This window comes from Stegostoma tigrinum, unplaced genomic scaffold, assembly GCF_030684315.1.
Source record: "Stegostoma tigrinum isolate sSteTig4 unplaced genomic scaffold, sSteTig4.hap1 scaffold_50, whole genome shotgun sequence".
Lineage (NCBI taxonomy): Eukaryota > Metazoa > Chordata > Chondrichthyes > Orectolobiformes > Stegostomatidae > Stegostoma > Stegostoma tigrinum.
Genome location: NW_026728430.1, coordinates 1269723 through 1294303, shown reverse-complemented (window position 1 = coordinate 1294303; position 24581 = coordinate 1269723). Strand labels below are relative to the sequence as shown.

The 24581-nt window shown below is 40.9% G+C and overlaps 1 protein-coding gene across 1 annotated transcript in view; it reads right to left on the bottom strand.

Annotated features, from left to right (window-relative positions):
• LOC132208671 (ral guanine nucleotide dissociation stimulator-like 1) overlaps positions 1–24581 on the bottom strand; it is a 60023-nt gene that overhangs the window by 29640 nt on the left and 5802 nt on the right. Inside the window, exons 2-10 of the mRNA XM_059644095.1 lie at positions 24167–24297; positions 22291–22539; positions 21973–22058; positions 21128–21186; positions 19696–19769; positions 15503–15702; positions 12242–12304; positions 8361–8438; positions 6029–6106 (exon numbers count right to left, since the gene is read on the bottom strand). Coding sequence (XP_059500078.1) covers positions 6029–6106; positions 8361–8438; positions 12242–12304; positions 15503–15702; positions 19696–19698 — 422 coding nt within the window. The 5' untranslated portion in view covers positions 19699–19769; positions 21128–21186; positions 21973–22058; positions 22291–22539; positions 24167–24297. The remainder of the gene's footprint in view (positions 1–6028; positions 6107–8360; positions 8439–12241; positions 12305–15502; positions 15703–19695; positions 19770–21127; positions 21187–21972; positions 22059–22290; positions 22540–24166; positions 24298–24581) is intronic.

Sequence of the window (24581 nt, the reverse complement as noted above, 5' to 3'; positions counted from 1 at the left end):
ATGTGCAGGTGAACCTCTGCTTAATGTGGAATGTCATCTTGGGGCCTGGGATAGGGGTGAGGGAGGAGGTGTTGGGGCAAGTGTAGCATTTCCTGCGGTTGCAGGGGAAGGTGCCGGGTGTGATGGGGTTGGAGGGCAGTGTGGAGTGAACAAGGGAGTCACGGAGAGAGTGGTCTCTCCGGAAAGCAGACAGGGGTAGGGATGGAAAAATGCCTTGGGTGGTGGGGTCGGATTGTAAATGGCAAAAGTGTCGGAGGATGATGCGTTGTATCCGGAGGTTGGTAGGGTGGTGTGTGAGAACGAGGGGGATCCTCTTAGGGCGGTTATGGCGGGGGCGGGGTGTGAGGGATGTGTTGCGGGAAATACAGGAGACGCGTTCAAGGGCGTTCTCGATCACGGTGGGGGGAAAGTTGCGGTCCTTGAAGAACTTGGACATCTGGGATGTGAGGGAGTGGAATGCCTCATTGTGGGAGCAGATGCGGCGGAGGCGGAGGAATTGGGAATAGGGAATGGAATTTTTGCAGGAGGGTGGGTGGGAGGATATGACGATTGGTCTCCCCGAAACCCTCAACGGTAGTTTGCAAGATAAGACCATGAGACTGGAGTGTGGAAGTAAAGAGAGAGAGAGAGAGAGGGAGAAGGATGCAACAAATCCATTTCTGAAACATTTTATATTTGTTGCAAAGTCTAAGAATATCTCAAACAAGGAGCTCCAGGCCCAAATATAGAAAGGCAACCAACTTTCCAGTGAAGAACTTCAGACAGCGTCTCTACATACAGGGCTGAACGTCCCAAGTCAACTGGCCTTGGCCTGAGACATGACATTCTTGGCAAAGTGGAGGGGAATTCAGGAGGAAAGCTGAACTCTCTTCTGTACCATTATACTGTATTGTCAGAGGTGGGCAAAGTAGCTGGTTTAATGACTCACTGGGCATGAATCACGTCACCAGCTGACAGCCACTTGTGTCTGTCTGTCTGTCTGGTAAATATTAGAGTTCCTCAACTCCCGCAGTGGACATTGGCCTGCAAATCTCTTTTGTATAAGCTCGGCAATGACACTTGTAATGACAGCTAAGAAAAGATTGCAGCTCTGCCTCTGTTTCATCCTTTTGTCAACTGTTTTTATGAAAAAAAGATCACCCTTCAGATTTAGTGTGTTCATGGACAGCAGGAGGTTTTTCTTCAAAACCTTCACAGGAGATTTGAAAGACACCACAGGCAGACTGAGGGGAGGGGATGAGGTAGGAACCTCAATTCTTCAACATGTTGTATCCTTAATTCAGAGTTCAGCGATCTAAATGTTTGGCGACAAATGAAGATCTGAATAGTGAATGGATGAGCAATTTTTTTCACTGAACACTTTTGGATCTTTTCTGTTGACACAGCTTTTCTTTTTAAACAAACAAAATCTGTGTAGATTTTTGATACAATCAAGCAACTTTGTTCATGTGACTGCTGCTGTCTAGTGTTTGCTGCATTGCTGTGGGAGGAAGGCCCTCCACAGATCTTACCGGAAGTGCCAACAGTTTTTTTAACATTGTTGTATTTTGGATGAAACTTAATTAAGTCACACATTGGACTAAAGCTTACTTTGTGCTCACTGAATCGATTACTGGAATCTCTTCTGCCTCTGAAGTGTCAAAGCTTCCATATCTGCAATTGGTCAGACAGCACAAACTCAGTGATTTTAAACAAGCTTGAATCTACAATTTGCATTCAACCACTGAAAAACATCTGAAGGTTTGGGATTTCGGCATTTGAAGCCTTGATTACCGAGTTTGTTAAAACATTACATTGAAACTTCAATTTGGCATTTTACAGCATACCTGCCACATCCCATACAACAGAGAAGAGTAAAACATTCAATGTGGTTCTGTCTCATCTGATCGTAACTTCAAATCTACATTCCTTCCTATCTGAGTGACCTTTCACTCCCTTGCTCTCAACAAGTATCTATTTATCTTTGCATTTACAGTATTCCAGCGCTCTGCTTTTACCATCTTTTCAGGAAGAAAACTTAAAAGAATACCCACATTTTGAGATATTTTTAAAAACCACTGTTTTAAGTTGACAACCACTGAATTTTAGACACTCGCCCTTCATTCTAGTCTCTTCTGTAAGGGGAAACACCGTCTGCATATCTACCCTGTACAAATGCTCAGGTTTTTTTCTTTCAATCACATTGCGCCTCCTGCCCTAAACACCGACTGATGCAAGCCTTGTCTGTACAAAATTTCCTTGTGAGGCAAGTCACTTAGTCTCGGTATTATTCTGGGAAACCTGTTGTGAACTGCCTCTCATATATTTACTTCCATCCTTAAATAAGGCTGGCCACCACAAACAAAAACATTCAAGATATGGGCTCACCAGTGATCCCTAATTTTGTGTTTAAGTTCCTTCATGATAAAATGAAAACATTTATTTGCTTTCCTAATTACTTAATGTATCTGTACATAAGCAATTTGTGATTCATGCACGAGGATACCCAGAATCCACTGGATCTCAGAGCTATGCAATCTCCTTCAACAAAAAAAAACTGCTATGCTTCCTGCCAAAATGGACTTCAAATTTACCCATGTACAACTGTCTTTGTCAGATCTTTGACTACTTGCTCAACTTCTCTTTCTCTGCAGTACTCTAATGTCCTCTGAGGTTAATTTTTTAATGCATCTTTGTCTCTTCAGCACATCTGTCAGCCATAAATTCATTCCTTCGTAAGTCATCGACTGTTCGTCAATACTTCGAAAACTTGGCCAGAAACAGATTATTAAAATTATATTGAAATTATGTGATCCGAACAATTTTGAGCTCCAGTTAATTCTCTGTCTCAAATAAACACCTAAGTAAATGAGAACATTCATGCAAAAAGGGATGAATTCCTTGGATCTAATTACAGAAAACTAAAATAACTGTAGTATCTAGTCAGCCTGTTTCTCCCTTTCACGACGGATATAGGAAAATCTTGAAAGGTAGGATGTGTGTAAGGTGAATGGATACTATTAGCATCCATTGAATTATGATGATCTTTTAGCCGAATTCAAATGGTTGACTCAAACACGAATCTTAAACACAACATCTGTCCAATTAGTAAAATGGATTTGAACTTTCGAATGGCATGGAAGCCATTTTGTTGTTGACTTTTTAAAATCTCGCAAGGATCTCCCTGCAAATGGAAACATTTACCAAAAGACAATAGACAAGTCAGTGATCTAAGCAGCCAAAGTAATACACAGTTACACTGTGAAAGGAGGAGATAGTAAATATAACAGATGATTGTCTTAACCAGAACTATCTCAGAGCTTAATGAGAGCCAACCTCCTCAAATTTCAACAAACCACATTTTGCTGAGATTCCTTCATTTTACAAATTTTTCGCTTGACCTTTAAAAGAATACCATCATCTAAGATGACTACAGGCACAACACAAAAGCAAATAAGAAAGTAATAACCTGCGAAGAATCTTTCTGCACTATTGAACCTCTGAGAGATGATCTGAGACACATGAGTGAGCTGTCATGTTTAAAATTCGAGGGCAAGTATGGGTCATCTTTTTCTTTAAAACTCAAAAGCTTACTGCTGGAATTATTCTGCTGGAACATTTATTTACTTGGGCAAAGAAAGAGAATATTTTGGCCACAGGCAAAAAGAGAAACCCAAATTCACTTTTGAAAGGACCAGCTGGATCATTTCTGCAATCCATTGGGTTCATGCAAGCCAGCTCATTAGCTTACTGCTTTGAAGAAAAATCTAATCACCTCTGGTTATTTGCTGATCTTCTCAAATTTTATAAGCATAGCACATTTGTGAAACTTTTCATCCCCGGGGTGTCCCTATAATGTCAGAGGCACATCAATTGAAGGTCAGCAGTGGTGAGAATCGCTTTGTCTCTGAACTGAGTTTTGATCAGTTACCCCAAAAAACCATTTGTGAATTGCATAAACTGTTAAATACGCACCAACATTCGGAAAACTAATGTATTAAAAAAAACTGAGGTGACAAGAGAAACCATCACTGATGTCATTTGAAAAATATGCAACCCATTATTACAGAATTGCGGTACTCCTGCATATTTCAGTGGTAAACAGACATTCATTTGACCAACATTTCAGTTTTGCAAAAAGGCTCCTCATACTGCATTCAGCTTCCAAACTTTTATTGTTATGCCCAACACAGACTTACAGAAATTGATAGATTTTTTTCAATTAAAATAGCACTCTTCCATTCACTACATGCAGAAACTTAGACATCCCAAACATTGTTTCAGGAAGCTCCAAACTACATAAAAAGCATTGAAGGAAGTCAACGTTACATTTTATCCTTAATCTCAAGGTCTAGTCATTGTCCTAACACATTCACTGCACTTATTAAACTTTGTGTTGTACTGGGTCAAAATCACTTCATTACTGCGAAAAATTAATCAAAAATACTTTGCCACCTGTCTCTGTATTATGTTTTGTGAGTATGTTTTATTCACTATTGTCCCAAACCACTAGCGGGGTGCTTAATCATGATTTGTGCCACCATTTGGAATCAGGTATATTGGAAGGGGATAGGGGCACAAAACAGGAGAACTGAAGGACTGCTTTGCCTTGTTGTAAGCAAACAAGTTCATCACAGGATGTTGTCAAGGATTCCTGCAGGAAATGGGAGAGCCCAAAGTAGTTACAAGTTCATCTTCGAGAAAATAAAATCTAATGTAAATGTCGGGGAAGCAGAATGAACGTCACACACTGGATTTCCACATCTCTTTTCTTTTCATTTTGAAAATTAGAACAGTTGTGTATTGCCCGTGAAATCATTCTGACTGCACTAATATGGCACAATATTTTGTGGGTCCTTTAAATCTCTTATGCATGCAAATCCACATTTAGCAAGAGATTACTGAATGCTGCAAGGCACCTGAAAATGTTTGCCAGTCTCCTTTCCTTCTACACTTCCCTTCTGAAGTACCTATATTTAACTCTGCACACATTGGGGTCATCAATAATCCTCATCATTTGTACCATTTGCCACTCTCTCCTGCTTGTGGGAACACTCTGAGATTGTCACTAAACAACCTCCTGCTGTAAGACAGACTGCTGTTTCATTGCAGTTTTGCCTAAACTTGTGTTGAAATTTACTTGCTGCAAACGCCTTCTTGCTCCTTTTGAAGTTGGACCTCCTCCAAATCAAAATTATTCTGGATTGTTCCTTCTTCTTTTCTGTAGCCAAAATAAATATCTTATGATATGGTGCTTCCTGAAATGATCCATGCCTGATATTTGATCGATAGTGTGTGTGTGTGTGTGTGCACAATAATTATAGAAGTGGTAGTGCAGGTTGAAGATATCATCAGGATTCTGAACTTTAAAAATTGGAGCATTGTATGAAAAACAAATATGTTCTGACTAATCATTATAAAAAAAACTCCTGATATGCCCTCAACTCTGGTATTTACCAACCACACTTCAGGAAGGGATTTGAGAGGGTGCACAAAACATTCCCAAAAAATATTACCAGAGATGACAAACTAGACAGCCCTGTGGAGAGCCTGAAGAAGCTCAGGCTGCTCTTGGAGAAAACTAAGAAGTGATTTTAAAAGTGTTCAAAATCATAAGGGATTTGGTTAGAATGGATAAGAACAATCGGTGCCTTGTGACAGAAGGCTTAAGGAGAAACGGACACTGATTTAAGATGATCAGCAAAAAGAACCAATGGTGACAAGGAATTTTTTTTTTCAATAGCCTATTCAGGAACTGGAAAGCTCTGCCGAATAGTGTGGTGGATGCAGCTTCAATTGCGGTCTTCAAAAGTGAACTACAATTTTCGAAAGGAGAGGTTTCGCAGTATTACACAGTAAAAGGACTTAGGAGTGAACGTAGGCAAGTCCCTCTTTGAGAGCTGGTACAAACATCAAATCATTGTCTCTGGGCTATTACCATTTGATGGCTGTATAACATTGCACAAACTGCTAGCTCCCCAGCTATATCCTACCGCTTTGTCATATTCTGAATAATGATTCACTTTGTCATGCATGCAATTAAACTTACTCAGCAATTATTTCGCTGGATCCTGAAGAAACACAACTTCCATTTTCCTCACCATTTGCACTGTCAACATTTCCAGAACTGCAATTGATCAAAGAGGACAAATTAAGTCATTTAGAACAGGCAAACACGTCCAGAATTAAATCCAACCCAATTCAACAACAAAAAATCACAGTGTTGAGAGAGGGATCCTTTTGACTTCCACAGGATGCCCACAGGCCTTCATACTGAGGCAGTGCTGGGGTGTGGGTTGGAAGAGACAGAGCAGGGCAATAAGGAGAGAAAACCATTTCTTCAGTATTTCACCCTTGTTGAAAGCCGTTCCTGCGCTGTGCAAGAACTTGATACTGAAAGACAAGCAAAATTCAGTCTACCATTGAAAAGCTTTGAATGCTTTATGCTAATTCAACATTATCCCATCTCTTAAAATAAGCCAAACATTGCAGAAGCAGTGAAGCAGTTGCTTCATGTGATTGCTGTTGTCTGGATTGGTGCTCACTGCACTGCCAGTTGGGGTATCTTCCTGAGGCAACCCTGACATAATCCTACAGCAAATCCCAACAGTTTCCTTTCACAGTATTAGATCCCAAATACTGAACAACAGGTTTAATCTGTCATCACATCAAATTTACTTGTCAATTACTCCTTCAGTTTCTGACAAACTTAGGTTTCCACCCACTACACAGTGTGACATGTCAACATTTTCACAGCTGCAACTGGTCACAAAACACCAAATAAATCATTTTACTTGTGCACATGATCACATTTTTAATTTCTGGCACTCTTATCTTATTTTGGCTGTGAGGGGGAGCCAGTGGGTAGATGAGGAGTAAAGAGGTCAAATAAAGAACCTCTACACTGGGACAGACAATAAACATCCCAAAAGAGAGGATTTAAGTTTAACTTCCTCATCTCTGGCAAAGAAACTCAAGCTCTTTACAGACTATTGACAATTCAACCCTCACAAGCACAGCTTGTAACTCATAGTTTGATTCGGAGCACTGATGTAGGAATTTGTCATTGCTCAAATTCACTGAAGCTTAAGGTCAGATTAGTCACCAGTGGCTGTTTTGCTGAAAAAAAATCATTTTTCTTTCCTGCTCTTTTAACAGTTCTGAGTTTCCTTAAAGACCTGGACAGAATAAACTCAGGATTAATTCCAGGTCTCTGCCTGACTCCATGGATACACATGGCAAATGGCCAACTTAGATAATTCAAAATGCAAATTATTCAATGGCAATATTGTATGGGAGAAATACCAAGGCTCGGACACGGGGAGCAGGTCACATTCTTAATTGATAACATATTTCTTCAAATGTCACAGACGTTTGAAGGACACTTCAATGAACTTGGAGGAAGTTTGTGGGGAGGGTGCAGCTGAAGCAGGAAGGAGGAACACAGAGAAGTGCTGAGGTGGGGTAGAGGAGATTAACCCATTGCTTTAGTATTTTTACCAGAGCCACATTGTCCAGAAATATAACCTCAATATTGATCTGAAAACAATTTCCCATCTAAGTGTTTTGGATGCTTCAATGGTGATGCTATCATTTAAGACAAATGTCTCTACCATGAATTTTCTAGGAAAGCAGTCCAGCAGACACTTTAATGTGACTGCCATAGTCTGGAGTGGCATTCATTACATTGCACAAAAAGTTTTGAAATCAATGATACTCCATCATTCCCTTTTCACACAGCTGCATTCCAAATTGCAGAATTAAAACACATCAAAAGTACTTCTGATCAAACTTGCTTCCTCATGGTTACACAGATGCCTGGCAAACTTTGATTCCCACCCACCCGACAATCTATACGGCCAAAATATCTGCAGCTGCAAGTGCTCATGAAGCACAAATTAAGGAAAGGATTTGCATCTACAAATGACTTGTAAACATTGAAAATAAATTTTGAATCCCAAAATGCTCTGTATTTCAAGTCCTCATTTGGTCAAAGTCCAGATGAATGACTACACTAGATGGTTTGCTTTCCAAATTTTCAGAGAAAATATGTAGGACACTCCAGTTACATCGGCTTGTGCATTTGAGGGGAGGTGGGAGGTTTCGCAGTTTAGCATTGTTGCAAGTTAGACCACCAAGGTCTGGATGTTGAGGGCCAATCAAATTTTCACTGAACATTTTTGAATGTTTTCTATCGATCAAAGGCTGAAATGTGTCATTGATTTAATTACTGGCAATGGCCTCGGAGGGATTAAAGCTGTTTCTTTAATGTGATTTTTATTGTCTCGAACGGCGATATAATCTTTCAAGAGCTACTATATTCACAGCAATTTCTTTTCATGTTATGTATTATGAATGAAGCACAGAAGGATGAAACTTACTTTGAAATTGTTGCTGTCTCTTTTGGTGAACTTGGTTCTTCATCTTTCTCAGAGTTTGGGCTGTCAAAGGTTTTAGACCTGCAATTATTTAAGACCACAAAACCGTAAGACATAGGTGCAGAAATTAGGCCATTCGGCCCATTGAGTCTGTTCTGCCATTTCGTCATGGCTGATAAGTTCCTCAACCCCATTCTCCTGCTTTCTCCCCATAGCCCTTGATCCCCTTGATAATCAGGCACCTATCTGTCTCAGTTTTAAATTTCCTGGCCTCCACAGCATTCTGTGGCAGTGAATTTCACAGACTTAAAACTCTCTGGCTGAAGAAGTTTCTGCAAATCTCCAATTTAAAAGGTCTTGTCTTCATTCTAAGGCTGTGCCCTCGGGGCCTCGTCTCTCCTACCGATGGAAGCATCTTCCCAACAACCATTCTGTCGAGGCCATTCAGTGTTCTGAAAGTTTCAATTAGATCACCCCTCATCCTTCTAAACTCCAAATGAGTAGAGTCTCAGAGTCATCAACCGTTCCTCATATTTTAAGGTTTCCATTCCCTGGACCATTCTCGTGAACCTCCTCTGAACACGTTCCAGGGACAGTACATCCTTCCTGAGATATGGGCCCAAGTCTGCACGCAGTACTCCAAGTACGGCCAGACCAGAGCCTTATAAAGCCTCAGAGGTACAGCCCTGTTTTTAGATTCATATCTTTTCACAATAAATGCCAACATTGCATTTGCCTTCCTGACTATATAAGGCAAAAACTAAAGACATTTTAAAAAAACACTTGCACCCAGAAGTGGCTTCATCACAAAAGAACCAATGAAATATTTAGTGTCAAATCCATAAGACCATAAGATATAGGGGCAGAATTAGCTCATTCGACCTCCTCAGTCTGCTTTGCCATTCAATTCTGGCTGTGATGTTTCTGAAGCCCAATCGCCAGCCTTCTTCTGAAACCCTTGATCCCCTTATTAATCAAGAACCCATCTCTCTCTCTATCTTAAACAGTCCGAATGACGTCGGCTTCCTGCAATGTTTTCCTCAGATTAACCACTCCCTGTCTGAAGAAATTCTTTCTTACCTTAGTTCTAAAGGTTGGCCTCTTCACTCCGCGACTGTGCCCGCATGTCCTAATCTCTCCTCCTAGTGGAAACATCTTCTCTGTTCCATGTACAATCCTTCCAGGCCTCTCAGTATTCTGTAAGTGCCAATAAAATTCCCTCCCATCCTTCTAAACTCCATCCTAAACTGAACCAAAACCCTCAACCACTCTTCAGATGACAAGCCCTCTCAAGTTGTCAAGTCCTATTCAACTGGATTTGTTAAACAGGCAACATTTCTGATGTATGTAACTACAATAGATCAAGATTTGTTTTTCCCTTCCAAGCTCTAACAGGTGGTTTGCAAGTGACAGGAGTTGAGTCTGGAAGAGGAGCTGGGGGAGTTGCAAGGAAGAAGGGATTTCAACTTTCACACAAGTTCTCAAAGCACAATGGTCTGGATTTTTTTGGGCGATGCGGGGAGGTGGGACATGTAATAACACTGCAAACAGAGTTAGAGAGTCAAGTTTTTCAATATATTTACTGGCAGTGCACAGTCCAATGTTTGGAAAAGAAATATTCCATTAAAGACTGTGTGTTAATGCATGGCCAATCATTCGCTGACAATTAAATTGGAGGTGGGAGGATTAGGAAAATGGCAGGGAGGGAGTTTACCACCTACACATTGCAAAGCTATGTGACATGGGCCAGTTCTCTTTTTCACCTGGGCTCTCCCTGACATCTAAGGACTGCCTCCCTCACTTTCCTGATGGTGCCCACTTACACAACCTCAGTGACAATCAGCATTAACAGTAGGGCTGAGAAAGGTGCTGATCTGCCATCCCTTTCACTGGACTAGCAGCTGTCAAAACTGAGCCAAACCGTCAACTGGTGAGTAACCCGGCAATGATCTCTTTGTTGGTCACCGCTGGAATCGGCCAAGGCCTCCAGGTTGCAGTTCCAGCAGAAGGCCTGCAGCATGAACCACAATCTTCCATCTAAAATTTCTTTTTACAACACTAAGAACAGAGCAAATATTAGAACAACAGCCAACTGTTTCTTTAATGTAAAAGAACAAACTACAGAAGCCGACAAGCTGAAAGAAAAGCAGGCATTGCTGGAGAAACTCAACAGGTTTTGCAGCATCTACAGACAGAAAACAGAGTTCAAGTTGAGCCAAGCGACACGTCTTCAGAGATGCGAAGTTCTGAACATGGGAACCTCAACTCAAAATGCCCACTCTGCTTTCTCACCACAGATGCTGCTAAGTTTCAGGAGAAAGTCTCTAAATAATGTTCCTGAAAATGGCGGCCTCCAGAGGTTGCCCTTCACATAGTTGTATTCTGATTAAAGCATCATTTCCTCACACATTGGATCAATACTTACTTTCTGATCTCAGCAACTGTCTCTAGAGGAATTGGATTTTCAAGCTCCTCACAGCTCGGAATGTTAGCATTGTTTCCGCTGCTGAAATTAGTTGTGAAGAATGTCATTTTAAACAAACACTTGTACCCAGTAATTCTTAGCTCATCGGTAGTTTCCTTTGTATTCCTTGTGCTCTGAATAAAGCAAACCTTAACCACATATTGTATTCAAATTTACTCTTTCATGACAGATTTTAGAGAGCATGGTTTCCCATCTACCTTGTAGTTTGCACCGTCAGGTGATCTGCAAATGGTCCGAAAAGTGTTATCAAGTAAATTTGAGGAAACATCCACATCCACAAGAAAATTATCTCCATACACCTGAAAGACATTGAGTCGGCATTTCGTGCCATTGAGAGCTAATTTTCTAACAACGGGTCAAGACGCAACTACAGAATATGGTGATTGGTCTCCCCAAAACCCTGAACAATAGTTTACAGGATAAGACCGTGAGACTGGAGTGTGGTTGTAAAGACAGAGAGAGGGACAGAAGGATGTAACAGATTCATATATTCAACATTTTATATTTGTTGCAAAGTCTAAAAATATCTCAAACAAAGAGCTCCTGGCCCAAATATAGAAGGGCAACCAACTTTCCAATGAAGAACTTCAGATACTGTCTGTACATACAGGGCTGAATGTCCCAAGTCAACTGGCCTTGGCCTGAGACATGACATTCTTGGCAAAGTGGAGGGGAGTTCAGGAGGAAAGCTGAACTCTCTTCTGCACCATTATACTGTATTGTCAGTGGTGGGCAAAGTAGCCGGCTTAACGACGCACTGGGCATGAATTAAGTCACCAGCTGAGAGCTGCACATGTCTGTCTCTCTGACAAATATTGGAGCTCCTCAACTCCTACAGTGGACATTGGCCTGCAGATCTCCTTTGTATAAGCTCAGCAATACCAACCGTAATGACAGCAAAGAAAAGATTGCAGCTCTGCCTCTATTTCATTCTTGGTCAACTGTTTTTATAAAATAGATCACCCTCCAGATGTACTGCGAGTAGGTTTTTCTTCAAAACCTTCACAGGAGATTTGAAAGACACCACAGGCAGACTGAGGGGAGGGGAGAAGGTAGGAACCTCAATTCTTCGACATGTTGTATCCTTAATTCAGAGCTCAGCTATCTAAATGTTTGGCGACAAATGGAGATCTGAATAGTGAATGGATGAGCAATTTTTCACTGAACACTTTTGGATCTTTTCTGTTGATACAACTTTTCTTTTTAAACAAACAAAATCTGTGTAGATTTTTGATACAATCAAGCAACTTTGTTAATGTGACTGCTGCTGTCTCGTGTTTGCTGCATTGCTGTGGGAGGAAGGCCCTCCATAGATCTTACAGGAAGTGCCAGCAGGTTTTTTAACATTGTTGTATTTTGGATGAAACTTAATTAAGTCACACATAAGATTAAATCTTACTTTGTGCTCACTGAATCGATTACTGGAATCTCTTCTGCCTCTGAGGTGTCAAAGCTTCCATATCTGCAATTGGTCAGACAGCACAAACTAAGTGATTTTAAACAAGCTTGAATCTACAATTTGCATTCAGCCACTGAAAAACATCTGAAGGTTCAGGATTTCGGCATTTGAAGCCTTGATTACCGAGTTTGTTAATACTTTGCATTGAAACTCCAATTTGGCATTTTACAGCATACCTGCCACTTCCCATACAAGGAGGGAAGAGTAAAGCATTCAATGTGGTTCTGTCTCATCTGATCGTAACTTCAAATCTACATTCCTGCCTCTCCTAATGACCTTTCACCTCCTCTCCCTCAACAAGTATCTGTTTATCTTTGCATTTACAATATTCCAGAGCTCTGCTCTGCATTTAATTGCTTTCCAAATTACTTAACATGTCTGTACACGATCATTTTGTGATTCATGCACGAGGATACCCAGATTCCACTGTATCTCAGAGCAATGCAATCTCCCTCAATAAAAACAAAACTGCTATTCTTTCTGCCAAAATGGACTTCAAATTTACCATATACAACTCTATTTGTCAGATCGTTGACGACTTGCTAAACCTATATTTCTCTGCAGTATTCCGAAGTCCTCTAAGGTTAATTTTTTAGCGCATCTTTGTCACGTCACCAAATCTGTCAGTCACAAATTCATTCCTTCAGAAGTCATGGACTGATCGTCAACACTTGGAAAACTTGGGCAGGAACAGATTTTTAAAATTATAGTCATACTATACGATCCTAACCATTTTGAACTCAAGTTAATTCTCTGTCTCAAATAAAAACCTCAGTAAATGAGAACACTTAAGTAAAAAGAGATGAATTCCCTGGATCTAATTACAGAACACCAAAATAACTGTAGCATCTAGTCAGACTGTTTCTCCCTTTCACCACGGATAAAGGAAAATTTTGAAATGTAGGGTGCGTGTAAGGTGAACGGATGCTATAAACATCCGTTGAATTATGATGATCTTTTAGCCGAATTAAAATGGTTGACTCAAACACTAATCTTAAACACAAAATCTGTCCAATTGGTAAAATGGGTTTGAAATTTGAATGGCATGGAAGCCATTTTGTTGTTGACTTTTTAAAAACTCCAAGAATCTCCCTGCAGATGGAGACTTTCACCAAAAGACAATGGACAAGTTAGAGATCAAAGCAGCCAAAGTAATAAACAGCTACATTGTGAAAGGAGGAGACAGTAAATATAACAGATGACTGTCTTAACCACAGCTACCTTAGAGTTTAATGAGAACCAAACTCCTCAAATTTCAACAAACCACAGTTTGCTGAGATTCCTTGGTTTTACGAAATTTTCGTTTTACCTTTCAAAGAATACCATCATCTAAGAATGACCACCGGCCTAACACAAAAGCAAATAAGAAAGTAATAACCTGCGAAGAATCGTTGTCCACTATCTCACCTCTGAGAGATAACATGAGACACATGAGTGAGCTGTGATGTTTCAAATTCTACGGCAAGAATGGGTCACCCTTTTTTAAAAACTCAGAAGCTTATTGCTGGAATTATTCTGCTGGAACATTTATTTAGTTGGGCAAAGAAAGAGAATATTTTGGCAACAGGCAAAAAGAGAAACCCAAATTCACTTTTGAAAGGTCCAGCTGGATCGATTTCTGCAACCCATTGGGTTCATGAAAGCCAGCTCATTAGCTTACTGCTTTGAAGAAAAATCTAATCATCTCTGGTTATTTGCTGATTTTCTCAAATTTTATAACCATAGCACATTTGGGAAACTTTTCCTACCCAGGGATATCCCTCTAATGTCAGAGGTACATCAATTGAAGGTCAGCAGTGGTGAGAATCGCTTTGTACCCGAACTGAGCTTTGATAAGTTACCCCAAAACACCATTTGTGAAGTACATAAACTGTTCAATGCTCACCCAACGTGCAAAAAACTAATGTATAAAAACTGAGGTGACGAGAGAAACCATCACTGATGTCATTTGAAAAACATTTCACCCATTATTACAGAATTGCGGTATTCCTGCATATTTCAGTTGGAAGCAGACATTCATTTGACCAACATTTTAGTTTTGCAATGAAGGTTCCTCACCCTGGACTCAGCTTCCAAACTTTGATTGTTATGCCCAACACAGACTTACAGACAATTGATCAGAGATAATGGGAACTGCAGATGCTGGAGAATCGAATTAACAAAGTGTGGAGCTGGATGAACACAGCAGGCCAAGCAGCATCCTCAGAGCACAAAAGCTGGCTCTAGGCCTGACACGTCAGCGTGTGTGCTCCTAAGATGCTGCAGAGCCTGCTGTGTTCATCCAGCTCCACACTTTGTTATTACAGACAATTAATAGGCTTCTTTCAATTAAAGTAACATTTTTCCATTCACTACATGCAGAAACTTAAACATTCCAAACATAGTTGTAGGAAGCGCCAAACTACATAAAAAGCATTGAAGGAAGTCAACGTCACTGTTTATCTTTAATACCAAGGTCTAGACATTGTCCTAATACATTCACCACACTTTTTAATCGTTGTATTGTACTGGTTCTCGATCGCTTCATTATTGCGAAAAAATAATCAAAAATACATTGGCACCTGTCTCAGCATTATGTTTTGTGAGTATGTTTTATTCACTTCTGTCCCAAATCACTAGCCGGGTGCTTAAACATGATTTGTGCCACCATTTGGGATCAGGGATATTGGAAAGCGATGGGGGCACAAAACAGGAGAGCTGAAGGACTGCTTTGCCTTGTTGTAAACAAACAAGCTCATCAGTCCCACTGCAGTCTCTCTTTATGAAGGACTTCAAGTCTAATTACTTTTAATCAAGTTATTCAAACTTATTATGGCACATGACATAGGAGATAGAATTTGAATCTGGACCTTTTGGGCAGAAGGTGTAGGATAAAACCATCTGTGTGGAGGATAAAATCCTCCAGAATACTTTAAAAAATGTGGACTTTTCTGATGAAACTGGATGAAAGTTAAAGCCCAAATTTGCAGAGCTTAACGTCCGAGGGATTTGGGTGCAGGTAAGTTCATGTCTTCAATGAACAAAAAATCGTCTCCCTGACTGAGGGTTGGATGGAGATTCTCAGTTTCCTGAGAGTTGTTTCCATATGGCTAGTTTCAGCGATTCATTGCCAGAAGGATTAATAACAAAAATTACTCGAAAGAACATACTTTTCTATCATTACCATTAAACAAAGGAGATGCTCATTAGATTTATGCTCACTTGTCCAGGAGGATGTACAACACACTTTCAGCAGTGGTATATGCTTGGTATGTCGAAAAGAATGTGCAGATGTAGAAACGCTCCTTGTTCATGAGAGCGATTACAAAATTTTCGACGAGTCTTTTTGAGGTCTCAGAGTTAAGAATTTGAACGTTGGAGGTATTGACAGTGAGATGTGATGGAAGCTCATCTCCTGATGCCTACAGAGAGTACGAATTTAAAAAGTAAATGTGATGCAGGAACAACGTTTATTTGTACAGATCTCTGACATGGTAGAAACATTTCAAAATGCTTCACATTTACATAATCATTTAAAAATCACTCCAAGATTCATGAAGCTAAAACTAGGACAGGCCACCAAAAGCTTGGTCAGAAAGATTGGTTTTGAGGACAAAGAGGAGATGTTTTGGAAGAGTGTCGCAGAACTGGGTAGCTGAACACACCAATGACAGAATAAAGAAGATCAAGCATGCAGGGAAAATCAAAGTGGCCAGAATTAGAAGTGCAAAGATATGAGCATTGAAGGGCTGGAGGGGAATACCATTGATGAGGAGATACAATATGTTCAATCCAATGATAAAGCAGCTGGTCACTTCATGTATTACTTGAACCATTCAAAGAAAATACAAAGTTAAAGTCAAAACATCACAGAAACATGGCCAGCTAGATTCATATAAAACAGAAATTTGAGCCTTGGAGTTATTTTGTATCGATCTCAAGAATATTAAACCATCATTTTAAGTAAATAAACATTTAATATTAAATCCCTTCAGCTGACCACCCACTATTTCTCAATTTCTACTTCAATCCAGTCATCAGATGGGCCAGCAAGTTTCCACAACAGAGTAAATGTGGAATTATGTACAGCAACTTCTGTCTACAGCTCGAGGCCACAGCAAGCTACCGGAAATTAGACAGTCTGGCTTCAATCCTGTTTGAATTCTCTGCTAACAATATCACTGACTTCACATTTCTGAACAATATTGTTTTTAGGAATCTAATTACTCTTGAAAGCAAGCTTACATAACTGGTAGGAAAACAGAGAGGTGTAAAATGTTTGCTGACTTGGCGGAAAATAGAAGGAGGGAGAAACTGAAGAAAAAGGAAACCTCTGTTTTTTTTTGTTCCACAGCTCGTGCTATGCAAGGTCTCTTCCAATGTGCTGCCTAAGGGTTATCATACTTGATACTGTGGAGTGTGCAAAAGAAATTAAGAACTCTCACAAAGAACTTCATAGTTCAAATCGCATCAAGCACCCCTATATCAAATTCAGTTTCCTTCATGTCAGCAGATGAATATACCTTTGGGATTGGGCAGGGGTCAGGGTGCAGCATGTCAGCAAAGGAGGGAATTGGAGCACTCTTTAAGGAGCCTGATTTGAAATTTGAAATCCAATGTGAACCTCTCAACTTTGCCAGAGTAGCTGGCCGGTTCAGTCAGAATGATGAATTGTCTGTAATCACAGGAAATGTATTTCCAAGACTTGTTCCAAGTAATAGAAAATTGTACAAAATGTGTTTCAATTAAATGAAGTTGTCGTTTTAAGAACTTTACCCCACACAAGTATAAAAAAGCATGACTGAAGAAAAGCATAACCTTCAAACAAAGATAACAAAGTGTGGATAATAAAATGTGAGGCTGGATGAACACAGCAGGCCAAGCAGCATCTTAGGAGCACAAGATGCTGCTTGGCCTGCTGTGTTCATCCAGCCTCACATTTTACTATCTTGGAATTCTCCAGCATCTGCAGTTCCCATTATCTCTAACAAAGTGTGGAGCTGGGTGAACACAGGAGGCCATGCAGCATCTTAGGAGCACAAAAGCTGATGTTTCGGGCCTAGACCCTCCATCAGAAAAAGGGGAGGGGGAGAGGGTTCTGAAATAAATGGGGAGAGAGGGGGAGGCAGATCGAAGATGGATAGAGGAGAAGTTCGGTGGGGAGGAGACAGACAAGTTTCGAGGCAGGAATGGAGCCAGTAAAGGTGAGTGTAGGTGGTGAGGTGGGGGGGATAGGTCAGGCTGGGGAGGTCGGATAGGTCAAGGGGGCGGGATGAGGTTAGACAGAAGGAAATGGGTGTGTGGCTTGGGGTGGGAGGAGGGGATAGGTGAGAGGAAGAACAGATTAGGGAAGCGGGGACGAGTTGGGCTGGTATTGGGATGCGGTAGGGGAAGGGGAGATTTTGAAGCTCAAATTGTTTATGTGTCACCATATTTTGATCCAGTAAGACAAATAACATTAAAAATAAATTGATGTTTTATGACCATGCTGACAATCTCAGCAAGAGAAATTACGTAATGTCCATGTTTAAATATTACAAGAGCAAAACTATTGAATGGTTGCAATACGTTACTAAAATAAAGGCTACCAGCTGTCAATACATTGCTTTCACCATTTTTAATGGTGAAATCTCTGTTCCTTCCTCTCTCACCCTACTTCTCATTCCTTCCATCTGTTCTGTTGTTGTGGTACCAGGCTATCAGCTCCCCTACTCAAATTTACTTCATAATCATTCTTCCCGCTCCTTTCCTTCCCATTCATCGCACGGTGTAACAGAAGAAAGGGCAGGATATCTATGGAAGGATGTGCCCTTCAGTGTTCTAAGTTTTCACAATGCCAGCAAAAAGGAAAAAAAAATAATCGAGCACAGTAAATCACAGTCCCTCAACGCACAGTTTTTGCGGCGATAATTCAAAACTGGTGCATTTTCACAGCATATTGAACATATGCAATTAGTAAGCAATCAACAGGCATGGAGGAAATCTCTCAAGCAGATATTAACATGTCAATAAAAGCAGGATGGAAGAGTTGAAGTTAATTATGCAGTGGAGAAAATCAACTGAAGTGTGCACATTCAGGTTTCAAATATTAAGTAGAGTTCCACATGAACATTGTTTTATTTACCTCTCGTAGTCAAAATGCCACAACACACTAGCTTGCCTGACAGATGACATGTTCTCTTCTTGTTTCAAATTCAGGAACTGGTTTGCAAATCTGGTTCAAATTTGGACTTTGTTAACTGAAGGTTGCCAGGCACAGCATGTGGCAGAGCAGTGGAATGTGGGCAGTGATTGAAACACCATCTAATGTCCACACTTAACTCCTATTAACACACTCCAGTTTGTGGCTATAAGTTAGTTCTAGTCATGATGATTGTCAAAAATTTACGAAAAACATGACAGTTATGTTCACCACCCCCACTACACTACATCAAGGGACACAATTCCTCTTCATGATTATGTCGTTGTTCTATGTTCATCATGAATGTAAATTGGGTGACTATTCTATCTCAGTCTTAAATTGAAAAGAAGAATTTGCACGTCGCTTACTTAATTAATACCAATTAGAAAAGTTGAACAGATCTCTATCCTAGTACACAGCATACTTTTGTTACTCCATTTGTCTTACAGTTTGCTTGCTGAATATCTCAGAACTTAAACGATATTTTCTGAATTCATAGGAATAAGGTCTCTTGAGCTTGCTCCATTGTATCACATCATGATGTGTTTCTCTCTTAACTCCATTTATCCACCATTTATCCATTTACCGTGAATACACTGGCATAACATAAATGGCAGTCTTGAAGTTCTGAATGAACCCAACAGACTCCAACTTCAGAAGCTCCAACGGACAACATTTTTGGAAAAACGTCTGTCGCCAGATTTCACACCCAACGGACATAGCTTGGATTTGAAAAGTGCAGCAATAGATATTTCCTGACATAAACAGTCAGTGATTATCACAAGAAAAACCCGCTTGTCTGTTTCAAAGTGACCCACCTTTCGAAAAAAAAAGTCACCATTATCACACCACATCATAGGGCTGTGCTCACATGAGTGAGAGAGAGAGACAGCTGGTGGTTGTTTAACCAGCATGTCAGGCACGGGGAGAAGTTGAGAAGGACAATCCCTCATGGTCAACACAAATGTTGTTTACTCTTTCAATATCATCTTGCTCTTCCTTAGAACAATTGAAACTTTAAAAGGCCAAGTGAGCAGACGAGAGCATCAGCCTTCAAATATTTCAGCTCCCTCAGAATGAAATGGGACAAACCTGTGACCAAATATATAAAACATCTTGCACATCGTGGAAGAACGTGCGAGTGAGTGAGTGTTGGATGGTATATTGGAATATGAAGAATAAGTAATCGGGGATTGGAATTTGTCATGTGTAAAAAACCAAGGATAGTACAAACCATTTTTATTCAGAGTAGTATGACGGAAATCTGACTGCTTCGGCAAGCTGACTGACCGGAAATAACAGTCAAATCTATAAGATAAATGAAAACATCATGACAGACAAAACAAAATTAAACATGTAAAGAGAAAGACTGCCATAAAAATTAAATACTGGACCAAAAAAGATAAAATGCTGACTTCAGTGTAGTTACATCTGTCCATGATCTGTTTGCTCTTCTGATATCACATTGCTCTTGCTTAGAAAACACAACTCTAAAATCCTAACTAAGCCAACACGGACGTCAGGTTTCAGACTTTTTAGGCCACTCAAAATAAAAATCAACAAAGCTTTCACATCAATATATAAATAAAAATCACTCTACACACCCTGGAAGCACTGTCTCAGAATCTAAAGGGAGTAACCCACAGTCGAGGCAAGGTAGGCTGCCTTCATGCAGGATAGGTTCACCAAGAGCAGTCTCTGGCATTAATACAGGGTAATGGGCACTGCCAGATGGACACCCGAGGCAGTCAGCTTCTCAGAGTCCACATCTCTGCAGTCCAGTGAGTGGGACTCAGTCAGCCCAGTGGGAGACTGAACCCAGTGTGGGGAGTGGGGAGAAAACAGCTGGGAAACTGTAGAGACATCAGTTAGATGTCGGGTCACCTATTGCTCAGTCTGTCAAGGTCGCTCAAGGGGGCTGCCACATCAGTCCTCATTGTGCTCAGTGATATTACACTGAGAACTGTCTGACTCCAGGGTCAGGCTGCTGTCATTGATGCAAGGCTGACAACTACTACTTTTCAGAGGTGTCAATGGACCGCTGCTGTTTTAATCTCGTCGGATATGGGAGGCACGGTGGCTCAGTGATTAGCACTGCAGCCTCACAGTGCCAGGAACCCGGGCTCGATTCCAGGCTCAGGCTGACTGTGTGGAGTTTGCATATTCTCCCCGTGTCTGCATGGGTTTCCCCTGGGTGCTCCCACAGTCCAAAGATGTGTAGGCTAGGTGGATCGGCCATGCTAATTTGCCCGTAGTGTTGAAGGGTGTGTGGGTGAAAGGAAGATGGGTCTGGGTGGGATGCTTCAAGGGGCGGTTTGGACTTGTTGGGCTGAAGGGCCTGTTTCCACACCGTAGGGAATCTAATCTAATTTAATATGTCACAGATGAGTATGAGCAAATGGAACAAAGGAGCAGGAATATTTCCAAGATAACAAAGTGTGGGGCTGGATGAACACAGCAGGCCAAGCTGCTGCAGTTCCCTGCTGTGTTCATCCAGCTCCACACTTTGTTATCTTGGATTCTCCAGCATCTGCAGTTCCCATTGTCTCGAAAGGCAAATTTCCATGTGAGGTCTGGAATAAGTGAGTCGATGCCTGACTGAACACAGGGAGACAAGGAACTGGATTGAAGCTTGTGCTTTGTGAAAAATTAATGATAACTCATACCTTTCAGAATCAAAGTGGGTTGGAGTCTGAGGAATGAGAAAGGTGAAGTATCGTCAAACCTAAAAGACAAATGAAAACACCATAAAAGTAAAAGCCAAATTCAACATGAAAAGAGAAAGAGTACGATCACACTTAAATACTAGACCAAAAAATATCAACTGCTGACTTCAGCCTCATTATATATGTCAAATATTCATTTGCGCCTTCACTGTCTACTTGGTCTTCCTTCAACAATTTAACATTTTAACTTGTCAACTGAGCAGCCAGGACATCACCCTTCAGATACTTCAGTTCAAAATGAAACTCAACGAAGCTTTGCTCTAATTCAACTCCTTGAACATCGGGAATGATTTCCCAAAGGGCCTTTTTCATCCAAATACTATTTTTTGGCTGCTGTAATGTAGGAAAGGCACTGGTTAATGTGCAGAAAGCACGTTTTCATGAATAACAATTGGTAATGACTAGTTTCTCCATTGAAACAACATTCACTGAGGGATAAATCGTAGATGATTTATACGGGAGAATTCCATTCTTGTTTTTTTTGCGAATTGTTGTGATAATGGGATCTTGTGGTCATCCGAGATGAACATTTTCCCTGCTAATATCACCTTCAGCAAAGACCAGAAGAAACATTTTGCTCCATCAAAGAGTGGACACAAAAATGTGGCCAATATAATTTTGGTTTTGGCAAGTACTGGAACCATTGTGACCCACAACATACACGCATCAATTCAATCGGGTTACCCCACATTCACATCATTTTTCCAGTTTTCCCGTCTTTGAAATTCGTACTAAAATCCAATTTCTTTACAAATAGTGTCCAGTATATATTGAATTCAAATTACCTCAAAACTCTTCTCACAACCAAGAGTGATACCACGAAGGTATTGCTCCTTTCCCTCCGCTTCAATTCGTGTTAGTTCTAATTACACTGATGAGGGAGAGAAAAGAAATAAGCGATGCGCACTTGAAACTGCAGAGCTACAAGTCTGCAATGTTCACCTCACGTTGTCTCAACATGAAGTGAAGACACACAGCAGTTATTGTTTATTCTTGTTTGTGTTTATGACATCACAGGCAAACCATTGTGATGTCACTGGGCTTATTCTTTTTTAAAAGAAAACCTTCCCGAGAAAGAACACAAAACCTGTTCCAGCAGTTACCTGCTGTTTTCCACTTCATCTCCATGTACGCGGTTGTCATGTGGGGAGGGCTTGTTTGTAAACGTGGGCATCATGTCATGGATGCAGTTTCCCATCTCCGCCATCTTCCCATAACAGCCTTCCTGGTATATTGCCCATGGAGGTGAAGGCACCAGGAGGCCTGCCCACATGTGACCAATACGTCTATTAATTTATTTGGTGGCCAGACTGGCTGGTCAGCTGTCAAGAGGAAGGATGGTCTCATCTGTCCTGAAAGTCCATTAAAAACATCCTGGAGGTTAATTCAACGTTTACATTGACCTTCGAATCCTTTGCACTCCTCTCATCACAGTCACAACAACACTTACTGTTATGTCCTGCATGTTCACCAACTCTCTATTCATGCTCATACATTACCTTCAGTTCCAGAGCCCTTCCCTTATCTATTAGCCACCAGTGTGACACCCTACAAAGTGCCTCTTGGGAATCCAAGTGCTATGCAGCTGTTGGTTTCCTCTTTGCGACCTCACTTGTTTGACTATCAAAAAGGAATGAAATTGTCAAACATGCCTGGCCCCAGGGTGACCTTGAACTTACCTGCAACTGCCCTGTCTCCATCATGGAAAGTCTTCTTCTGGATTGACCACGTTGATTTAATCAGATGATACGATTTTTGTTTTAAAAGCATTGCTAAAACATACTTAATGAAGAGACATTATTAAGCACTTTCCCAACTGATTGAAATCATGTTAACTGGCTTTATTCCTTATTTTTGCTCCTCCTTCTTTCTTACATAGCAGTGTTACAACTGCTAATTTCTACTGAACTCAGACTTTTCCAGAATCCAGGATGTTTTGGTAAACCAGAAACCAAAATATCTACGATGTCTGAAGCTGGGCTCCAGGGGTATTCAGTTTCTTGGAAGGACTGACAAGAAGGAGGAGGTAGGTCAGCTTTGCTGGTTACGGAATAAAATTAATATGGTAATGACAATGGATATTAGTTCTGGTGAAATGGAGTCTGGGTACAGTTTAGAAACATCAAGGGACAGAAATTGACAGTGGTCGATGTATATACACCCCAGTCAACTCGCGTGGTACTTTTAGCAGAAGGCACTAAAAAGGAAATTGAAGACACCAGCAGAAAGGGAGAGCTCTACTACGATGAAAGGTCACTGACTTCAAGAGTCAGGTGACTTCAGTTGGCATAAAGATTGGGCAAAGCAAATCAGTTATCATTGCATACAGGAGGAATTCCTGACGTACTTTTTAAATTCATTCACGGGATGAGGGCATCACTGGCTAGGCTAACATTTATTACCCATTCCTAAATGTCCAGAGAGCAGTTAAGAGTCAACCACATTGCTGTGGGTCAGGAGTTACATGTAAGCAAGAATGGCTGTTTACTTCCCTTAAAGGATAACGGATTCATGCTCATCATTAGACGCTTAATTCCAGGTTTGTATTGAATTCAAATTCCGCCGTCTGCTGCAACTGGATTCAAACACAAGTCCCCAACATAGTATCTGGGTCTCTGGATTAAGTGTCCAGTGATAACAACCTCAGGCCATTGTCTCCCCAATGAAGTGTGTGCTGTGCGGGTTTCTGGGTCAACACTTTGAGGAACCAACAAGCAAAACTGAAGTTTGAGGTGGGAAGACTGTGCTCATGCCCCCTCGGGGAAGTGAACCTCATTTTCACCCACAGAAGGAAACTAACAAGGACACCTTCCACCGAGAGTGCCAGAGGCTTTCGGAGAGAGCAACCCCCAGAAAGCAGAACGTCACTCACTTGGCTCTACTGTCCCATTCCAGACTCCAAAACTAGAACCTATTTACAGCAACAAATGGAAGTATTTGATGGATGCCCTGGGTTTGTGCTCCTCCCCCATTGCTCACCTACAGTTTTCCTGCTTCACCTTGTACTTCCAGCCAAACATCACTGATGTCAGCTGCTTCCTGCCATTCCAAATGCTCCTCCTCAAGTGGAAGGACAAACAGCAATGTGGAAATTCAAACACATTTCCGACCTGTGGAGGAAATGATACTGTTATAATTTCAGATAATTTTTAAAGGGCTCTTTTTGACCTTTGAAGCAGGGTGTGTACAAACACTATCACAGGCTCGAACTCACAACCACTTGTTTCTGAGACCAGTGCTCTGACCACTGAGCTGTGCAGCCAGGCACAAGACATGGAAAGAGGGTCTCATGTATTGGAAATAACAAAAGAATAGATAACTGGAGACTGTTATATATCAAGACGTAACAAAACCGAAACAGAGCAGAGGGGCATCATGTGCAGAAGGTTGGGAG